Source organism: Typopeltis vanoorti, chromosome 3 (genome assembly GCF_054136105.1).
Source record: "Typopeltis vanoorti isolate ZY-2024b chromosome 3, IOZ_Tvanoo_1.0, whole genome shotgun sequence".
Lineage (NCBI taxonomy): Eukaryota > Metazoa > Arthropoda > Arachnida > Uropygi > Thelyphonidae > Typopeltis > Typopeltis vanoorti.
The window spans coordinates 35,464,303-35,484,930 of record NC_143551.1 but is presented as its reverse complement, the minus strand read 5'-3'; the positions used below and the strand labels follow the sequence as shown (position 1 = coordinate 35,484,930).

General features: G+C 36.9%; 1 protein-coding gene across 1 annotated transcript in view; it reads right to left on the bottom strand.

Annotated features, from left to right (window-relative positions):
- LOC150108044 (protein kinase C iota type-like) overlaps positions 1-20,628 on the bottom strand; it is a 203,758-nt gene that overhangs the window by 81,800 nt on the left and 101,330 nt on the right. Inside the window, exon 6 of the mRNA XM_090415541.1 lies at positions 3,456-3,595. Coding sequence (XP_090271667.1) covers positions 3,456-3,595 — 140 coding nt within the window. The remainder of the gene's footprint in view (positions 1-3,455; positions 3,596-20,628) is intronic.

Below are 20,628 nucleotides of genomic sequence, written 5' to 3'. Positions count from 1 at the left end.
TCCATTCAGATCTTCCTGGAAACGAACAAATAAATTCTGAAATTGTATCCTGGACCCGATTATATCACTGTAATTTTTTATTAAAATTTATGAAAATATACCTAAAATAGTTCTTTATTTTTTGATGTATCATAAATCAACTTATGATTAATTGTTGAGTTCCATGTAAAAAAAATTTGTATAAGCAGGACTAATCCGTAGGTAACATTATACTGTAAAGCAGTTTTCATTTATTATTCATTTCCTGTTCATTTTATTCATACTTTATTCAAAAATAACCTTTTTGGAAAGGCCAAACATTAATTGCACACACAAGAAAAATAAAAAAATACTAGGCACCAGCGCTGTCCTGCATCTTTGTTTTCTTCCACAGAATATATCTTTTATTTTGCTTCAAACATATACATTTGTATATTATTATAATACAATTGCTCATTTGTATTATTGTAACATATAATCTCTGTAGAACCCACTATCTCCATTTTCTGTTTATGGCCCAAACTCTGATTATACAAGCAATCTTCAACTTCTTATTATAAGATGCATTCCTGATATTAATCTAATGACATTGTTTCTGTTCTCTCACCCTCTCTGTTTCACCTCATTACCCAAAAGCTCAGAAAAATGCAAAGGAGGCTGATTTGATAACTTAAAAAAAGAAGTTATCTCCTCCACCATGTTCCTACTATTTAGTTTTCTGCTTATAGATGAAATCCTTAAAGTCTTACAAATGTGTTACGTGATCTCTAAACTTCAACCAGCTAGCTAGCAATGGAGAAGGTTAAAGGGGTTGTTTAACCTTCTCCATTGCTAGCTGACCCTGTACTGACTAAAGTGCAACACTCTATACCTGAATATAGTAAACATATAACCTCATTTCTCTGTCCACAAGATCAGAACATTCAGATTCCCCCAAAGCACTCTACATTTTTCTTGCTCATGTTCACTTTCCAGGTTTGGAAAGACTGGAAATTTCTTTTCAAACATCTTACAAGTATAGATGTTGGTTATTAGATATGATGATAAAGTAATGATTAAGTTAAGAATTTGGATATTATTAGAATATTATGTTTTTGATTTATGTAAATTAACATAGTTTATCAAAATCCTTCATATGATTATGATAAACTATGTTTATAATAGATTTAGTTTAATCCTTTATCCACGTTAGAAGTGCCTGGTAGCTTGCTCCACCTTTGCCACGAGTTGCCTTGGTGTTGCACTACTTACTGGATAAGATAGTACAACACTACATTTAGTCCTGAAGATATTTTCAGGCGCAAACTTTGTTTGCTCTCACTGGGATAAAGGATTAAACTAAATCTATTATAGTCTAACCTAGTGATAAATAAATTTTCAAAAACTATGTTTAATTGAATCCAGTATGTTGTGTCCAATTCTTGTAGACAAGCTTATACGTTGGTTATGCATTACTAAATTACTTAAGGAATTGAAAATGTATATAAGAATATAAATTAAATAACACTTTAATAAATATTTTTGATATTTCAGCAACGTCATGTTGCCATCTTCAAAAGGAACTTACAAAAAAGGCATGTGCACGTAGGCACTACAACACAGTAACTGAGAATGAAGTGAGGAAGTTATTGTTCTCCTAAAAGTCCTGATGATGCCCCTGGGCTATGTAGGTGTTCTTGGACGTTGGGCTGTATATATATATATATAAAAAAGCTTTAATGAAATTCTGAAAATATATATATATATATTCAAGATACCAAGTAATTTTATATGAACTTGGTTTTTAATCCTATTTCCAAAGAAGCAAACAGACAAGAAAGTCAAGTTTGTGTCTGCAAGTACTGCAAGTCTAAGGCAACTGATCGCTAAGGTACTGCAAGTCTAAGGCAACTGATCGCTAAGGTAGTGCCAGTCGAGGCAACTCGTGATAAAGGTGGATAAAGATCTGATCACTATTCTTAGTATTTTTCCTCTAATGTAAAGCACATCCCCTTGCAGAGATGTATGATGCTAAACATTAAAGGCAATGGTCACTACCCATACCGATTTCGACCTTTGTTGAGGTCTCGTCAGTGGGAGCCAGACCTGAAAATGCTAAGAGTGAAGTAATGCAGAGCTCATTATGTATTTTACCAAAACATGTTGCCACAAGGTGTTGAATAATAAATACTAAGAATAGTGATCAGATCTTTATCCACCTTTACCACGAGTTGCCTCGACTGGCACTACCTTAGGGATCAGTTGCCTTAGACTTGGGGTACTTGCAGGTGCAAACTTGACTTTCTTGTCTGTTTGCTTCTTGGGAAATAGGATTAAAAACCAAGTTCATATAAGATTACTTGGTATCTTGAATACATAATATATACCCAAGTTAAAACTTTCTACACACACACACACACACATATATATATATATATATATATATGATACTGGGATGTCATTAACACGATTTCTGTTTGGAGAGAGAGGATAATTGTTTGGATATTATTATCATATTACATTTTTAATTTTATGTGAGTTAAAGTCACTAGAAAGGAATGTTTTTTCTGAGAAGGATAGTTCTCTATTAGTGCATGAGCATTTCAGGAGTCTGAAGACTCAGTGCAGGAGGATCACACAAAGTTCTATTCACACAGTTACCAATCACATCTTTCATTGAATGCATTCACCAACAAATCACTCACAACTCTCTGGCAGACCATTCACCCATTTACCACTCTTCTAGCCCTAACACCCTCGTTAACCACATTCTTATGCAATTTCCAGGGGTGACCCTTTGTTCTCTTCCTTTCTGCCATGCACTGAAAACAAAATATTCAATTTCAATCCTATAAAACCTCATTAATAACTTATATGCTTTTTCCGTATTTTCCTTATTAGGCCACATATGGCTTACAGATTTAGTCACCTGGTTTTCAAAAGGATGAAGAGATGTTGGAAAGGGTCCAAAAGTGATTGACTAAGGTAGTCTTCTCATCTCTTAATTGTGTTGAATATGTGGGAAAGTTCAGAAGATTCAATTTACAGAGTCTAGTGAATAGGAGGAAGAGGGGTATTATGACAGAGGTGTACAAATTGGTAAGGGGTTATTATAGGATCAATGTTGAAGAGGTTTTTCATAAAATGGTGTGAGATTAGGGTCATCCCTCGAAACTAAATAGGGTGTAAATAAGGGAGTGAGAAGCAGGCTTTTTTTGCATACAGGGTTGTGAATGTTTGAAATGCATTGCCTGAGAGTGTGGTGTCTGCAATCAGAATGCAATAACAAACATCCATGTCCATGGCCATATTCTCACCTTCAGTCTGTTGGAAAGTGACCTTTTGGTCAGCCAGGCCAGCAATCTACTGATTTGCTTTGAGTTAGACATCTGGTATAGAATAATTTGAGATTAAGATACCATCAAATTGCAAGTTATGGAGCTACAAAGTGTATTGTTAGATATCATGTCTGTTTTTTTTTTTTTTAACTTACTTACTCAATAAGTGCATAACATTAAGAGCAAGAGCAATCTGTGCAGACACATGACGAACTTTAGGTTCTGACATTCTTCCACCACATGACTGTATATAATCAGTCAGAGATCCATTTGGGACATATTCAGCAATAAATATCCAACTAGAAGAGACAGAAATAATACCTACTATAATTTTTAAAATCAGAGATATATTAAATATATGATGCATACAAACTAGATATCGATGCTTATATTTGAAAATGGAAAAAAAAAACCCAAGCTATACTCATCAAAATGATAATGCAGTGATGTTTATTATAAAAATGCCAGGAGTATCAGAACTGTAGGGAATGAATTGGTAATAGCCACAGGTCCAGAACTTATTGGAATGTAATTGACAGAAGATGATATACTGACAGGAAAAGAAGTAGATGGGTATAGTATATTTCAGCAGGATACCAAGATAAACAGCGTTATTTGTTAAAATGAGAGCTGTCTTCTCAGAGTAAAGAAGTTTGAAAGAAAGAAAAAAATACATTTAATAATAATAATAATAATACATTTTATTCCTGTAGTGATAGGGAAGGTTGAAGGTTTAGAAGTGTATGAGATGACTGCATTTCAAATACTACTAAGGACTCTGGAAGTCATTAAGGGAATAAGACAGGCTGGGATTTCACCACATGTACTAAGAGAATGTGCTAAGAAACTGACAGCTCCATTGAACTGGCCTGCAAAAAAAAAAAAAAAGACTGCTAAAGATTTAAGGAACTATCATCTACTTTGTGGTCATTTTTCTGAAAGAAGATGATAGTTCCTTAAATCTTGAGCAGTCTTTTTTTTTTTTTTTGCAGGCCAGGATGTGATTGGAATGCTAGTTTGAATATTTAGCAGTTTTATTAATTTCTTAATTGTGCACAATTATTATTATTATTATTATTATTATTATTATTAAACAAGACCTCATGGTATAACTAAGATGAAAAGCCAAAAGGCTATTTTTTTCTGGCGAGGTTGTTATAAGTTAAGGGGATAAAAATCCCTTCTTGTTTTTCAGCCAGTAAGCGAAACTATGATCAGTTAAGGGGATAAAAATCCCTTCTTGTTTTTCAGCCAGTAAGCGAAACTAAGAAACTAAGATCTTAGTTTCGCTTACTGGCTGAAAAACAAGAAGGGATTTTTATCCCCTTAACTTATAAGACCTCATGGAGTCAAAGACTCATCTAGGAGGTCCTTTTATCTCACACACATCTCATCATACCGGGTCTTAAACACATTCAAACTCCTTGCAGATACCACACTCTCAGGCAAGGCATTCCAATCATTCACAACTCTGCACGAAAAAAACCTGCCTCTCACTCCCCTACTCACACCCTCTTTATACAGTTTCCAGGGATGACCTCTGGTTCTCCCCTGATCTCCCATTATTCTCTGTAGAACTTCTCCACCATTGATCCTATAACAACCCCTTACCAACTTGTAGGTCTCTATCATATCTCCCCTCTTCCTTCTCTCCACTAGACTCTGCAAATTACATCTTTTCAATCTTTCCTCATACTCGACATTCCAGAGGTCAGAAGCTACCTTAGTCAGTCGCCTTTGGACCCTTTCCAACATCTCTTCATCCTTCTGAAAACCAGGTGACCAAATCTGGGCACAATAGTCCATGTGTGGCCTAATCAAAGCCTTATACAATGGAACAAGAATCTCCCTACTTCTACACGTCAGTGTCCTCCTCATCATTCCCAGAAGTCTTTGTGTTGTCTTCACAATTTTGGCGATGTGTCCCCTAAATTTTAGATCCTTATCCACTATCACTCCCAGATCTCTTATTTCCTCTACATCCAACAATATATTCTCACCAAGCATAAATTTTGCATCCCATCTTTGTTTCCCAAATTTTAAAACCTTACATTTTGCAACATTGAACTCACATCCCCATTTGCTTGCCCAATCACTCAATTTATTCAAGTCTTCTTGCAAGGCCACAACATCTTCACTACTCTTTATGGTTCATCCCAACTTTGCATCATCTGCAAACAACTGAATATCTCCATCCAAATCTTCACCAATATCATTAATATACAAGTTAAATAGTAATGGCCCTAAAACAGATCCCTGAGGCACTCCACTAGTGACTTTCCTTTTCCTGGATATTGTACCCCCATTACACAACTTGTTGATACCTATCAGATAGCCAGTCTCCAATCCAATGCACTAATCTAATATCCAACCCCATCTGCTCTAGTTTGACTGTCAACTTATCATGAGGTACTCCATCAAAAGCTTTTGCGAAATCCAAGTATATTACTGTGTATCCTTCTCCTCTGTCCAAGGAAGCAGTCACTTTATTGTAATAAGTAAGTAGATTACTAAAACACGACCTCCCTTTAGCAAATCCATGCTGTCCATCAAGCAAATCCATGCGGAGAGCAAGGATTATGAATGATATTCTGGCTGAAATGTGTGAGGAGATGGGAGTACAGTTTGTTAATGTGTGGAATGAGTTTGAGGGACAAGTGAGCTGTATGGGAGCGATGGACTGCATTTGAGTGGTTATGGTGTGAGTCGCTTGGAGAGACTGCTGCTGGAAAGTGGAGAAGTGAATAGAGAGAATGAATCAGATTGAGAGGGGAGTGATGTGGAAGAGCAGGAGAGTAAGATAGGAGAGATTGAAGGAGTGGAAATGAATGGGGAAGTGAGTGGTATGAGTATAGAAAATGAGAGAATGGGTGTGCAAGAGGAGCAGGGAAACGCAGAGGCTCAGGGTGGACAGGGATAAACAGCGTGAGAAAGGTGGATGCTCCAAGAGGAGGTGAGAGCATGTGTAGGCAGGAAAGTAATGGGATGATCAGGGATCAAAAGGAAACAGATGGAATTGCAAAGGGTTCTAAAATGAAGAAGCAGAAAGGGAAATGGCCCCAGTCCAGCATGGAGAGATCACATTGAGTGAGTGGTATCAGTGGAACTAGCTGTAGATCCAGAAATGAGTTGTTGTGTTTGTATACCAATGCTAGAAGTATAAGGAACAAGGCAGATGAAATGGTTGCACTAATTGCGTCTGTGCACCCAGAGATTGTCGGAATAAGTGAGACATGGTTAGATGAGGATGACATCCTGATAGGAATAGAGATGGAAAGATATGATGTGTTTCGTGAGGATAGAAGGGGTAAAAAGGGAGGGGGAGTGCTATTGATGATAGAGAAAGAGTTATGTCCATACAAGGTAGAAATGCAAGAGGGAAATGGGGCCAGTGGTTTTGAGGCAGTATGGTGTGAGATAGAGGTGAATAGAATCAAATACTTGGTGGGATGTTGTTATAGACCTGGTAATGTGGATGGTGGTGATAGTGAAATGTATAGTCAAATAAGCCAAGCAAATAAGAAAAGGGTGATCATTATGGGTGATTTTAATTATGGAATGAAGAGATAGCAACTGGAAGTAAAGAAAATGGGTTTCTTGAGTTTTTGAGGGATAACTACCTCAGACAGTATGTAACAGAGGGCACAAGAGGATTAAGGGTCTTGGATTTGGTCATCTCATCAGAGGATGTAATTATAAATGAGGTGTCAAATCATCCACCAATTGGTGAAAGTGACCATGAGGTGATTACCTGGGTGGTTGCCAGCAGTGCAAGGATCCCTATGAGAAAAGGGTATATGTGGAACTACAAGGGGGGGGGGGGTGATTATGAAGAGCTCAGGAGACAGCTTGCAGGTGTAGCATGGAATGAGGAGTTAGCTGGAAAAGAGATCAATGCAGCTTGGGGGATTTTCAAAAAATATTTAGTGGATGAAATGTCTAAATGTATACCACGTGTGAGAAGGTTAAATAAGGTAGGTGTGAGATGGATGAATAAAGAGATTAAGCATGCAATACAGAGAAAAAGGGCATTGTGGAGGCAGCATAAGAGAAGTGGAAGTAACCAATTTCATGAGGTCTACAAATACCAGGCAAGGAGGGTGACTTGGTTGGTGAGAGTAGCTAAAGAGAGGTATGAACAGCAGTTAGCTAATGAAGCTAAAAAGAATCCTAGGGAGTTCTTTCGATATGTAGCCAGCAAAAGAAAGAATGATTATGGAAGGATGACATTGATTGGAGGAAATGGTATAAAGACAGCTGTTGCAGAATGTGTGGTGGAGATACTTAATGAGCAGTTCATAAAGATCTTTGAATCTTGTGATTGTGACTTCATGGAGAGATTGAGAGCAGTTGATGATGGGGAGGAGAGACTGACTGTAAGTGAGCAAGAGGTGTTTGGGGAGTTGAGTAAACTAGATGTAAATAAGGCTGTGGGACTTGATAATATCTCACCGCGTATTCTGAAGGAATGTGCCAGAGAGTTGACACCTGCCTTGACATATTTTTTTAATATGAGTCTTGCACTTGGTCAAGTCCCTAATTATGTTCAAGCTTGAAGTGCTACACCTTAAAAATATCTCAGTAATTGTATGCAAAATGTCAATGTCCATTATTGAATATGAAGTCTAACCATGTATCATTTTAAGTGAAATAGCACTTCCATTCCCTAAAGTTAGTTCAAGAAAAATGTCATGCTGTGCTTCGAATTAGAAGGATATAATTAACTTTGCAGCTAATGCTGGTATTCCACAAGGCTTTGTTCTTTCAGAAACTCTTTCTTCTATATATCAAAGACCATCTCCAGTTATCTGCAAATCCAATAGTACAGGAAAATGATAGTACATTGCTAATGATAGTACACTGCATATATCTTTCAAATTTGACAAGCCCTTCCACTACACAAATCACCAAATCTTTGAAAATATCTATCTACTTCCACAAACCCTAGATTCGGATCTCTAAACCATTCTTTAGGGTTCTGATAACTGCATTAATTTCAATGCCTAGTAAAACTCCTGTTTTATTTCTAGAACCCTTTTATTCCAGTCTTACTTCTGACAACCCATATCTTCTTGAGATAATTCTAACCATGAATCCCTCTCCTGAGATATTATTATTATTATTATTATTACGGGTATCTCCATGGAGTCAATAGACTCATCGCGGGAGACCCAAACTAGCAAAACAATATCTGTCATATCTCTTCTTGAATTCATTTACAGATGAAGAGCTCACAACAAAGTCAGGCAATGAATTCCACTCATTCACCACCCTCCAGGCAAAAAACCTTGTTCTGACACCTTTGTTAACCACACTCTTCTTTAATTTCCAGAGATGACCTCTTGTTCTTCCATCACTATCACACAGCTGAAACATTTCCCCTGCATCAATCCTATAAAAACCTTTTAGTAATTTGAATGTTTCTATCATATCCCCTCTTCTTCGCCTATCAACCAATCTCTGCAATCCACAAGCTCTCAATCTATCAATGTAGGGAGCATTTTTTATATCACTCACCAACTTGGTCACTCTTCTCTGAACCCTCTCCACAGCCTCCTCATCTCCAAGGAATCCAGGTGACTAGACCTGAGCACAGTAATCCAAATGTGGAAGTATCAATGCTTTATAAAGGGGAATAATAACCTCTTTATCTCTGGGTGTCAGTGTGTTCCTCAACAACCAAGTAATCCTATGTGCAATCTTGGACACCTTAGCAATGTGTCCTCTGAACTTCATCTCCCTATCTACCAACACCCTAAGTCCCTAGTCTCATCAATCTCTTGGATTACCTTTCCATCGATGTAGTACACAGCTGGTAATCTTTTAATCCCAAAATGCAAGACTTTACACTTTTCCACATTGAACTGACATCCATTTTCTTTTGCCCATTTTACCAGCTTATTTAAATCCTCCTGCAAACTTTCAACATCAGCTTGATTTTTTATTGCACTACACAACTTTGCATCATCAGCAAACAACTGAATATCTCCCTTTAAGCCGTTTCCTATATCATTTATATACAAATTAAACAACATTGGCCCAAGCACAGAGCCCTGAGGCACACCACTGGTCACCTGCCTCATTCTGGACTCGGCTCCTCCATACACCACCTTATGGTATCTCTCCCTGAGCCATTCTCCTATCCATATCACCAATTTAATATCCATTCCCATCTGCTCCAATTTGAGTAACAGTGTTCTATGGGGTATCCTGTCAAAAGCCTTAGCAAAATCCAGAAGTACCACTGTGTAGCCAGTTCCTTTGTCCAACTCTGATGTTATTCTATTATGGATAGTTAATAGATTGCTAAGGCAGGATCTACCTTTAACAAAACCATGTTGGCCTCTATAGAGTATCATATCCTGATCCACCCATTCTTGAATTTTGTCTTTAACCAACTTTTCCAATACTTTTACCACTACTCCTGAGATGGTGATTGGTCTGTAATTCAATACTGCAGTTTTAGAGCCACCCTTATGCAAAGGAACCACTTTGCCTAACTTCCACTCCCTAGGGACCATACCAGAGTTCAAACTTAAATTAAATATCCAGGTAAGAGGGGTTGACAATTCATTTGCACATTCACGCAACACCCGAGCTGATATTCCATCTAAGCCTACCGCAGTGTTTGCATTTAAGTTTCGCAATATATTTAATACCTCTGATTCTTTAGCTTCAATTCTCACATTAGGTATTGCTATAGGTATAGAGATATCCTCACTTGGGTGATAGACTTTTGAGAAGTGATCACTCAGTAACTCGACTATTACATCTGATTTTGTCACCTCAATACCATCAGCACCCACTAAGGTTATCCTTCCGAAGTCATTCTTCCTCTTACTTGCCACATAGCGGAAGAACTCTTTGGGATTACCCTTGATCTCTTTGGCTAAGGTCTTCTCATAATCTGATTTAGCTTTTCTTACTATGCTGGTAACCTTCCTAGCTTGAGCCTTGTACTGCTCATGGGTGTCCTGATCGCCCTTCTCCTTGTAAATTCTCCATATACTATTACTTGATTATTACTTGACACCTCCAGGGAGTCCAAAGACTCATCGAGGGAGACCATCTACTCTACAGCTCTCTATCACCACCACCCACCACAATGAGCCACAACTACACCAATGCCATCTACTGCCCACCACTACCACTAGTATTTACACAGACAATCATGGGCTTGGATACTTATCCAAGCCCATGGTTGGTTTCAAACCCGCAGCCTTTTGGCTGGAGAGCGGATACACTAACCACTCAGCCAACCAGGCCGGCAAGGTACATATCACATGAATATCATATCACATATTCACATGGAGAAAAGACAAAAGAAATGAGAAAGTCTTTATTTACTGCATTATGATTGATAGTGATATCTTCATTCTGCCTCAAGATAAAAGCATAAAAGGGATTTGAAATAGGAAGTGTTCATCATTGAAAAGAAATGTATAAGGAAGTGCTAAAAAGAATCAAAATTTGAACAGCTTTCAGCTGTTGAAACCAAACCTTTAAACTTTAAAAGTTTTAACTGTAAAATTAAAACCTTGGAATCTCAGCTGGCCAAGTGATTAACATACCTGCTCTACAATCAGTATACTGTAGGTTTGAATTCTGCCATGAGTGTAAATGTAATTTGTGTAAATGTCTTTAGGCAGGAAATAAATTTCATTGCCTGGTGTGAGACCATTTACCTGCTTATTAGAGACCTGAAGTGAATATATAAATATATTGTGAATACCTTATATATAAAAGAAATATATAAGGTATTCAAAAGTTGAACAGCTTTCAGCTGTTGAAACCAGGGTTTGTCGGCTATCAAAAAAAAAAAAAAAATAATAATAATAATAATAATAATAATAAATAATAAAATAAACCAAAAATAAATTTAAAAAAAGGATAAACCAGTCTCTTGCATATAGCTCTCTTCTGTCCTCAAATGTACTCTAAACATCCACATATTCTAGACCTCTCTTTTGACACATGCTCACTACCATGATATTCATTATTGCTGCTCTTCTGCTCACTGCATTATCATATTTGGGCAAAACAGCAAAACACTCACTATTTTCCCTCTGACAATTTTATTCTGCACAATTATCCACCCAATTCACACTACCTCTCATATTATTTGTAATTATTTTCTTGTATAGTGAAACCTGTGAAGTATTCATAACTACAAAATAACACATATGCCACAGCAGATAACTTTTTAACATGTACGTGGGCTGTTCAATAAGTAATAAGACTAATTTTACCGTAGCAAAACCACTCATCACAATATTAATTTCTGTGGAATAAAGAAATGTTGCTGTCTGTATTAACAAAAGAGGTTGATAGATGGTGTATACGGGTTGATGTGCCAGAGTGTCACGTGACTAAGCGCAAGTGGTCATTAGCGCGCCTACGAGGCGCAACCAGTCTTCGAAATTGAAGCGTCCTTGGAACAGCGTTATGCGATTAAATTTTGTGTGCGTTTGCAAAAATTGGCATCGGACACTTTTAACATGATACGCGAAGCTTTCCACAATGAAGCAATGTCGGTGGCAAGTGTTTTTCGCTGGCATAAAACTTTTAAGGAAGGAAGGCAAAATGTGGAAGAGCTTGAACGTGAGGGAAGACCTTCAACATCCATCACAGAAACAATGATCAACACAGCAGCGATTATCATCGAGCACGTCAAAAGGAAGCGTCCATTGCTGAAGAATGGCTGCTTATTGCACCACGATAATGCAAGGCCACATATTGCTAGTTGTGTAGCGGACGTTTTGCAGAAGAACAACACAGATATCCTACCACACCCTCCATACGGTTCTGATCTCACACCGTGCGATTTCTGGCTGTTTCCTCAGCTCAAGAAACCACTAAGAGGCTGCCATTTTGAAAGCAACAAAGCATGTGTAAAAGCTAGAGGTGGCTTTGAAAGAACTCTCAAAAAACAGACTTTCACATTTATTTAAGAAGCGGATGCAACGTTGGAACAAATGTATTGCATCTCACAGTAGTTACTTCGAAAAAGACCATGTAAATGATGACGATTAAAGGTAATCTGTTTTCTGTATAAATATAGTCTTATTACTTATTGAACAGCCTACGTATTTCATCTAACATATCGTAAAACATTGTCAGTACAATTATCAAACAAGAATAAGAAATAAATTCAAGAAAACATTAACGTGCTTGCTTAAATTGGAATCTCTCTAAATTAAACCTAAATGGGCTGTAAAAAAGAAAAAAAAATTAAAATATAACAGATAAATTTATTTTATACACTTGAAGATAACAATTTCCCTGACTTTTGGAACAGTGAAACAGTTGTTATGATTAAGATTAAATCTATGATGATGTAAGGCTTCATCATCATAGATTTTCTTTATATAAACGTTTATGTTTATATATGGATTTATGTAATAGTTCAGGATTTTACCATTGGATCCTGTGATTAACATTTCCAATTCCATGTTGTGTAAGGCCAGATTTGTGAGGTTTGATAAGATGGATGTGGTCTTGATGTTCAGAGATATGTTTATTTACAAATCTTCCTGATTGTCCATAGTAAGACAAGTTACATGAATATGGCATTTTGTACATGCCAGGTAGAGAGTTTGTGTTTTGGTGAGAGTTTGTGTTTTGGAGAAGATAGCAAGTTGTAAATTTGGTGAGAGTTTGTGTTTTGGAGAAGATAGCAAGTTGTAAATTTGGTTGATGGGTTTACAGGTAGCAATGAGTTGATATTTTTTCATAATTTTTGCCGCATGTTCAGAAACTCCTTTAATATATTGTGTAGCAGTCCTGTGTGCTTCTTCTTGTCTAGGTTCAGTTGCAGGAGAGTGGATTTTAATTTTTGGATTATATCCATTTAGTAGAACTGTTTCTTTGATAATTTCCAAAGAAAGAATTCTGAAGAATCTCTAAAACAAGAACTGTTTTAGAGATTCTTCAGAGGAACAAATTTTGTGTGCTCTGGATACTAGAGAATTTACAATGTCATATTTTTGAGATGGATGGATGGTAAGCCAATGTGTTATGGATATAACGACCTGAAAAAGTTGGTTTAATCCATAAATATATGACTATACAGTATTGTATTTAAGGATTACATAGAGGGATTCCAATTTAAGCATGCATGCTAATGTTTTTTTTTTTTTAATTTAGTTCCTGTTGTTGTTTGATAATTGTACTGATGATGTCTTATATGTAAGATGAAATATTTATATATTAAAAAGTTATCTACTGTGGCATAATATGTGTTATTTTAAATATAACTATAAAACTATAGTTTATAGTTATATTTAATTATATCATCCACATTCTCACTTCACTTTACACACACACACACACACACACACACACTATTATTTCTCCAGACAAGCACTGGTCTAATGTTCTGTTTTGCATACCATGAATTATTGAATCTCCATGCATCAACCCTCACAGATCCATTCATCTGTTGCTTGCTTGCATCCTTCCTCTCTTCATCTGCCTTCCTCTCATCTCACTTTCCCTTGCTATTGTACTCTCTCAACTTTCTATCATTCTCTTTCTTTCCATGGTTTGCCCATTCTCTCTGTCTTTCTCTCATTCCCATAAGTTTCTGTAACACTTCTTGTTTGTCTTGCATCAGTCAGCCTTTCAAGTTTTCTACTCTCTCCCTTCGCAAGTGTCAAATAATGTATCAAACCTTCCACTTCCTCTCTCAATACCTCTATTTCTCTCTCCATGCATCCCACTTCACTCGCGATTCACTGACACTGTCGATGCCATCCTTCAGATCTTTCATATCCAGTCACACTACATATATCAAGTCCATTGCTACCCGACACTTGCCTTCCTCCCCCCTTGATCATGCTACTTGCAACTCACTCTCTCTCTCTCAGTAAACACTCTCACGTTTCAGTGGCAGTAGCACCATCACTGCCACTGAAACCTGAGATATCTGAGATGCTTATATTGAAGTCACCCAATCACTCTCTGCATTCCATGTGAACATGCATTACCTACCCCAATTTATTTATTACCTGCCACATTTTTTAAATGTACATGCTGCAGACAAAGCATGCTACAAAATCTTGTCTTATACTTTGCAAAATGTGATCTTTAAATTATTATTATTATTATAAGCACCTCCATAGTGCAATTGGAAGAACGACAGTATGTTGCGCCCTTCGATTAGAAAAGACCTAAGTTTGATTCTTGTTGTGATGGGAGGAATCTTTGTATGGACTTTTTCAATCAAAGGTGAGTTAGCTGATCTCAGACAGAGGTAGCGGGGTTTTTCTCCTGGAAACTTGGGTTTTTCATCCCACATACAGACAAATCAGCCTTTCAGAAGACACACAATTTGTAGACAAAAAATACTAGTGGTGGTGGTGGGCAGTAGATAGCATTGATGTAGATGATTGGTAGTAGAGGTTCGGTGTAGTGGTGAAAAAGGAGAGTTGTAGGTGTCCTCCCACAATGAGTCTACGGACCCATTGGAGGTGTCACGAATAATAATAATAATAATAAAAAAATAAATAAAGTAAATAAAAATCAGCTAATGCCTTCTTATTCCCATATACGTGGAGTAGGTGAGGCCATTTAGCCCTATCTAACTTATCTAATAATAATAATAATAATTATTATTATTATTATTATTATTCAGGCCTCCATGGAGTCAAAAGACTAATCGTGGGAGGTCCTTCCTAGGAAACACAAAGTCTATCATACCACTCCTAGAACTCATTGACCGTTCTTGCTCTCATCAATCTATCAGGCAATGTATTCCAAGGTTCAACCACCTTCCATGCAAAGAAACCACTCCTCACCCTGTTGCTCACAGCTTCCTTTTACAACTTCCGACCTGAAAAAGTTGGTTTAATCCATAAATATATGACTGTATACATAGAGGAATTACAATTTAAGCATGCATGCTAATGTTTTTTCTAATTTAGTTGCTGTTCTTGTTTGATAATTGTACTGACAATGTCTTATAATATGTAAGACAAAATATTTACATATTAAAAAGTTATCTACTGTAGCATATGTGTTATTTTATAGTTATTTTTAATTATATCATTCACATTCTCACTTCACTAAATAGTGGTGAACTAGTTACAAGAATCAGTAAGTGGAGGTGTGGCAGCTGTCATAACTGATAGAAGGAAAATGTACAATACTCAAAGCAACACACTAAGCAATATACTGGAAAAGTACTTCAAACCTAAACATTTCAAACGCAAATACTTCACACTCAAACAGCTAGCTCAGACTAAAATTTATTAAAACACTAAAGTTATAATAAATCACTAACAATTAATATCAAAACTTTTTTCTTCTCAGACCAAATGTTGCCGGTCAATGAACTGTTTGCCCTCTAGCAAAATAATGAAGAACTTATTTGGTAGTTTCCATTTGCATTTTTTTAGAATGTTCCATCAGGTTATATTTATCTGTCTTTATTTTCTCTATTATTATTTTTTTAATTCTTTCATTAATTCTTCATTTCTTTTATGGTCAAATAGGATATATTAATCTTTGCCTATCTTTTTGTTTTATTATCCAAATTTTACTTCCATAGCAGCATTAGTAAAGCTAGTGTATTATAAACTTTTGGTTGAGTGTGTTTTTATACCAGGTACAGTTTAAGCACAAAATTTTTTGCATTTATGTCTGTTTCATTTTTATATGAAATCATGCATCCTAAATATATAAAAAAAATTATCTTCTTGTTCTCTCTTCTGAGAAGCAAGAAAGATCAACTTGAATTATATCATGAAAGCTTGATGAGTATAAAAAAAAATTATATAATAGATGTTTACTACCAAATAACAGATAAAATGTATTTTATGCAATAAGCAGTGATTTCCTGTGATATCCATTTTTGCTAACCAGAATACAAGCAGTTATTATTATTCTGATTTTTAGTGGAACCTGTGGCATAGTAATTAAATAATAAAGTAACATGTAAAAACCACAGTGAAATCTTTAATTAGTAAAAAGACAGATATTTCATACTAAAAATAAATAGTACATCTTCAGTGTCTGTAACAGTAATAGGAATGGAATAGAGGCAAATGTTCGGTGGATCACCTATTAAAATACAATTGTTACTGCATGCTAGGAAATAATAGAAATAACAAATTTAATCTATTAAGATAAATGGTTTTTTACATAAGATAAAAGTCTTCCAGATCTTAGAGAGAGAGAGAGACATACAGGCATTATTTTGGACAAACTGGCCGTTCTTTGGAAAAAATAATAAAAGAACATCAATATTATATTGATTATAACAAACCTCTGAAGTCTGGTCTGGAGCAGCACAGTATTGACTCTACTCATAGTGTCCAGTGGGATAAAGCAGTTCTCCTCCACAGATACAGATTCAAATATGAATGCTTATTCAAAGAAGGTTGTGAAACTATCTTACACCGACCGAATTTAAATAGAAATGACTGTATGTCTCTCTCAAAGATCTGGGAGACTTTTATCTTATGTAAAAAAACATTAATCTTAATAGATTTAAATTTGTTATTTCTATTATTTCCTAGCACATGGTAACAATTGTATTTTAATATGTGATCCACTGAACGTTTGCCTGTATTCCATTCCTATTACTGTTACAGACACTGAAGATATACTATTATTTTTAGTACGAAATATCTGTCTTTTTACTAATTAAAGATTTCAATGTGATTTTTACGTGTTACTTTATTATTTAGTTATTATTATTATTATTATCCCAAGACTCCATGGAGTCAAAGACAAATCGAGGAGGTCCTATTGTCCTATTGGAAGAACGACGGTACATTGTGCCCTTCGATTGGAATAGGCCTAAGTTCGATTCTCGTCGTGACGGGAGGAATCTTTATCTGGACGATTTCAATCGAAGGTGAGTTAGCCGATCTCATACGGAGGTAGCAGAGTTTTTTCTCCCGGAAACTCGGGTTTTTCATCCCGCATACAGACAAATCGGCCCTTCAGAACACACGCAATTTACAGACAAAAAATACTAGTTGTGGTGGGCGGTAGATGGCGTTGATGGAGATGATTCGTAGTAGAGGTTCGGTGTAGTGGTTGAGACAGTTGTAGGTATCCTCCCGCGATGAGTCGTCAGACTCCTTGGAGGTATCAGGAATAATAATAATAATAATAATAATAATACACACACAGCTCATCATACCATGCCTTAAACACACTCAAATTCTCTACAGATACCACCCTCTCAGGCACAGCAGTCTAATTGTTCACAACTCTGCATGCAAAAGAACCTGCTTTTTCAACTTGCTCACCCCTTACTAATTTGTAGGTCTCTATCACATCACCCATCTTCCTCCTGTCCACAAGACTCTGTAACTTGCATTTTCTCAACCTTTTCTCATATTCAACATTCCAGAGATCAGAAACTACCTTATCAGTTGCCTCTGGACCCTTCCCAACATCTCTTCATTCTTTTGAAAACCAGGTGACCAAATCTGTGCACAGTAGTAAATGTGTGGCATAATCAGAGCCTTGTACAATGGAACAAGAATCTCTATACTTCTACAAGTCAGTGTCCTCCACATCATTCCCAGAAGCCTTTGTGTTGTCCTCACAATTTTTGCAATGTGCCCCTAAATTTCAGATCCTTATCCACTATCATCCCAAGATCTCTTATTTCTTCCACCTCCAGCAATATATCTCCACCAAGCGTAAATTCTACATCCCATCTTCGCTTCCCAAATATTAAAACCTTATATTTTGTAACAGTGAACTTGTATCCCCATTACCGTGCCCATTCACTCAATCTATTCAAGTCTTCTTGTAACGCCACATCTTCTCTACACTTCATAGCTCATCCCAACTTTGCGTCATCTGTAAACCACTGAACATCCCCATCCAAATCTTCGCTGCTATCATTAACATACAGGTTAAACAGTAATGGCCCTAAAACAACCCATTAGGCACACCACCAGTGACTTTCCTCATCCGAGATATTGCTCCACAAATACACAACTTGCTGATACCTATCAGATAACTGGTCTCCGATCCAATGCACTAATCTAATATTCAACCCTATCTGCTCTAGTTTGACTATCAACTTATCATGCAGTTATCTGTCAAAAGCAAAATTTAAGTATACTACTAGGTATCCCTCTTCTCTGTCCAAGGAAAATGTCACCATATTATAATAAGTAAGTAGATTACTAAAACATGACCTCCCTTTAACAAATCCATGCTGTCTATCAAAGATAATACCATTGCTAAAAACCAAATTCTGGATCCTAGATCTCACCAGCTTGAGAACTAGGATCCAGAATACTAGTTCTTGAGTTCTATCACATCCTTTATGCAGTGGCAGAATCTTGCCCTCTTTCTACTCCTTTGGAACGCTACCCAGTGCAAGACTCATATTAAAAAAATATGTCAAGGCAGATGCAACTCTCTGGCATATTCCATCAGAATATGTTGTGATATATTATCAAGTCCCACAGCCTTATTAACCTCAAGTTTGCTCAATTCCCCATATACCTCTTGGTCACTTGCAGTCAGTCTGTCCTCCCCCATGACCAACTGCATCTCAAACTCTCCATGATGTCACATTCACAAAAATGAAAGACCTTTATGAACTGCTCATTAAGTATCTCCACCATATCTTCTGCAGCAGTTATCCTTATACCATTTTCTCCAGTCAATGTTATCCTTCCACAATCTTTCTTTATTTTGCTGGCTATATCAAAAGAACTACCTAGGATTCTTTTTGGCTTCATTAGCTAACTGCTGCTCATACTTCACTATTGCTACCCTTACCAACCAAGTCACCCTCCTTGCCTGGTCTTTGTAATCCTTATGAAATTGGTTATTACCACTTCTCTTATGCTGCCTCCATAATGCCTTCTTCCTCTGTATTGCATGTTAATCTCTTCATTCATCCATTTCACATCTACTCCTTTCTTTTAGGCTTGCACGGTGATCCGAATGCATTTTTGGAAATTATGGAGACAACTACCGTGTTTGAATAAAAACTTTAGTTTACTATTACTAAAATGTTACAATTTGACGTTTCGACCTTTATGTCAAGGTCATCTTCTGGAGCGTACAAATATACACAAGAAACAAGCTATGCTACAATCATACTGGTTCATTAAAGACACTGACTAACCGCTACCACAATTGTTGGCCTGACCTCTGGTGAAAAAAAAAAAAAAATTATACATCAACGCTAGAGTCCTATTATTTGTGTTGTCTATTATATATATATATTAACATCATTCCAGCCAGTTTGAGTGGAATGGTTTCTAATACTAGCGGATTGGCTAAAGTCCTGACTTATGCTGAATCTTTCATATTAGGTTGGCTGAATGTGTGCCATCCAGATCCTTGGAATTTTCATACCATCTTTATTGTTGATATTTGGGTGGTTTATTAGGATTTCGCAGGATTATTTAAATTTTCTTTCGTACCATGTTTTTGTGCAGTGTAAGGAGCAGGTGCTTTTCCAGTTGATTTGGTGTAAGGTGTTAAGTGCATGGTCTGAGAGGCCTGCTTCACCATAATGGTTATATTTAATGTGTCTAATGTGTTCTTTCTTGCGTATAGGGATTGTCCGTCCTGTCTCACCAATGTACGGTAAGTTACAGGTGCAGCGGATGCAATAGACTCCAAGATGTGCTAATTAATGGGAGGAGAGGATCCTTAGAGGAGCTGAATATGGTTTTAAGTTTAGTGGGTGGTTTAAAGGTGGCATTGAGGTTATAATGTATTGGCCCGTGTGTGTCGGTTTTCGGTAGACCATGAAGGATAGACTGCCTGAAGGAAGACGTGTAACTAGTGTGTCTAGGAACGGGAGCGAATTTTGGTTTTCAATTTCGATGGTAAATTGTATGCGTTCGTGTTGTTTGTTTAGGTGGCTGAGGAATGTGTTTAGCGTTTGTCGCCCTTGCGGCCAGATCGCGAACACGTTGTCAACGTATCTGAGCCAGATTGTCGGTCGAAGCGTGGCGGAATCAAGAGCCCTTTGCTCAAAGGTTTCCATGTAGAAGTTCGCGATTGGGGGGGATAATGGTGAACCCATGGCTGTAACTTCCTTTTGTAGGTAGAATTTATTTTGCCACATGAAGTAACCGGACTTTAGTACGTGGGCAAAGAGGGCCGTAATGTTGGGCGGAAATTTGTTCTGTAGTAGGAGAATTGTGTCATTGATGGGGACATTAGTGAAAAGGGCAGAAACGTCAAAACTGACTAATAAGTCGTCTTTGTCGAGTGTTATGTTTTTGATTATGTTTATAAAGTGTTGTGTGTGTTTTTATGTAGGAGGGGGAATGACCTACCAACTCCTTGAGTGTTGCCACTAATTTCTTGGCTAGGTGGTAATTAGGACTGT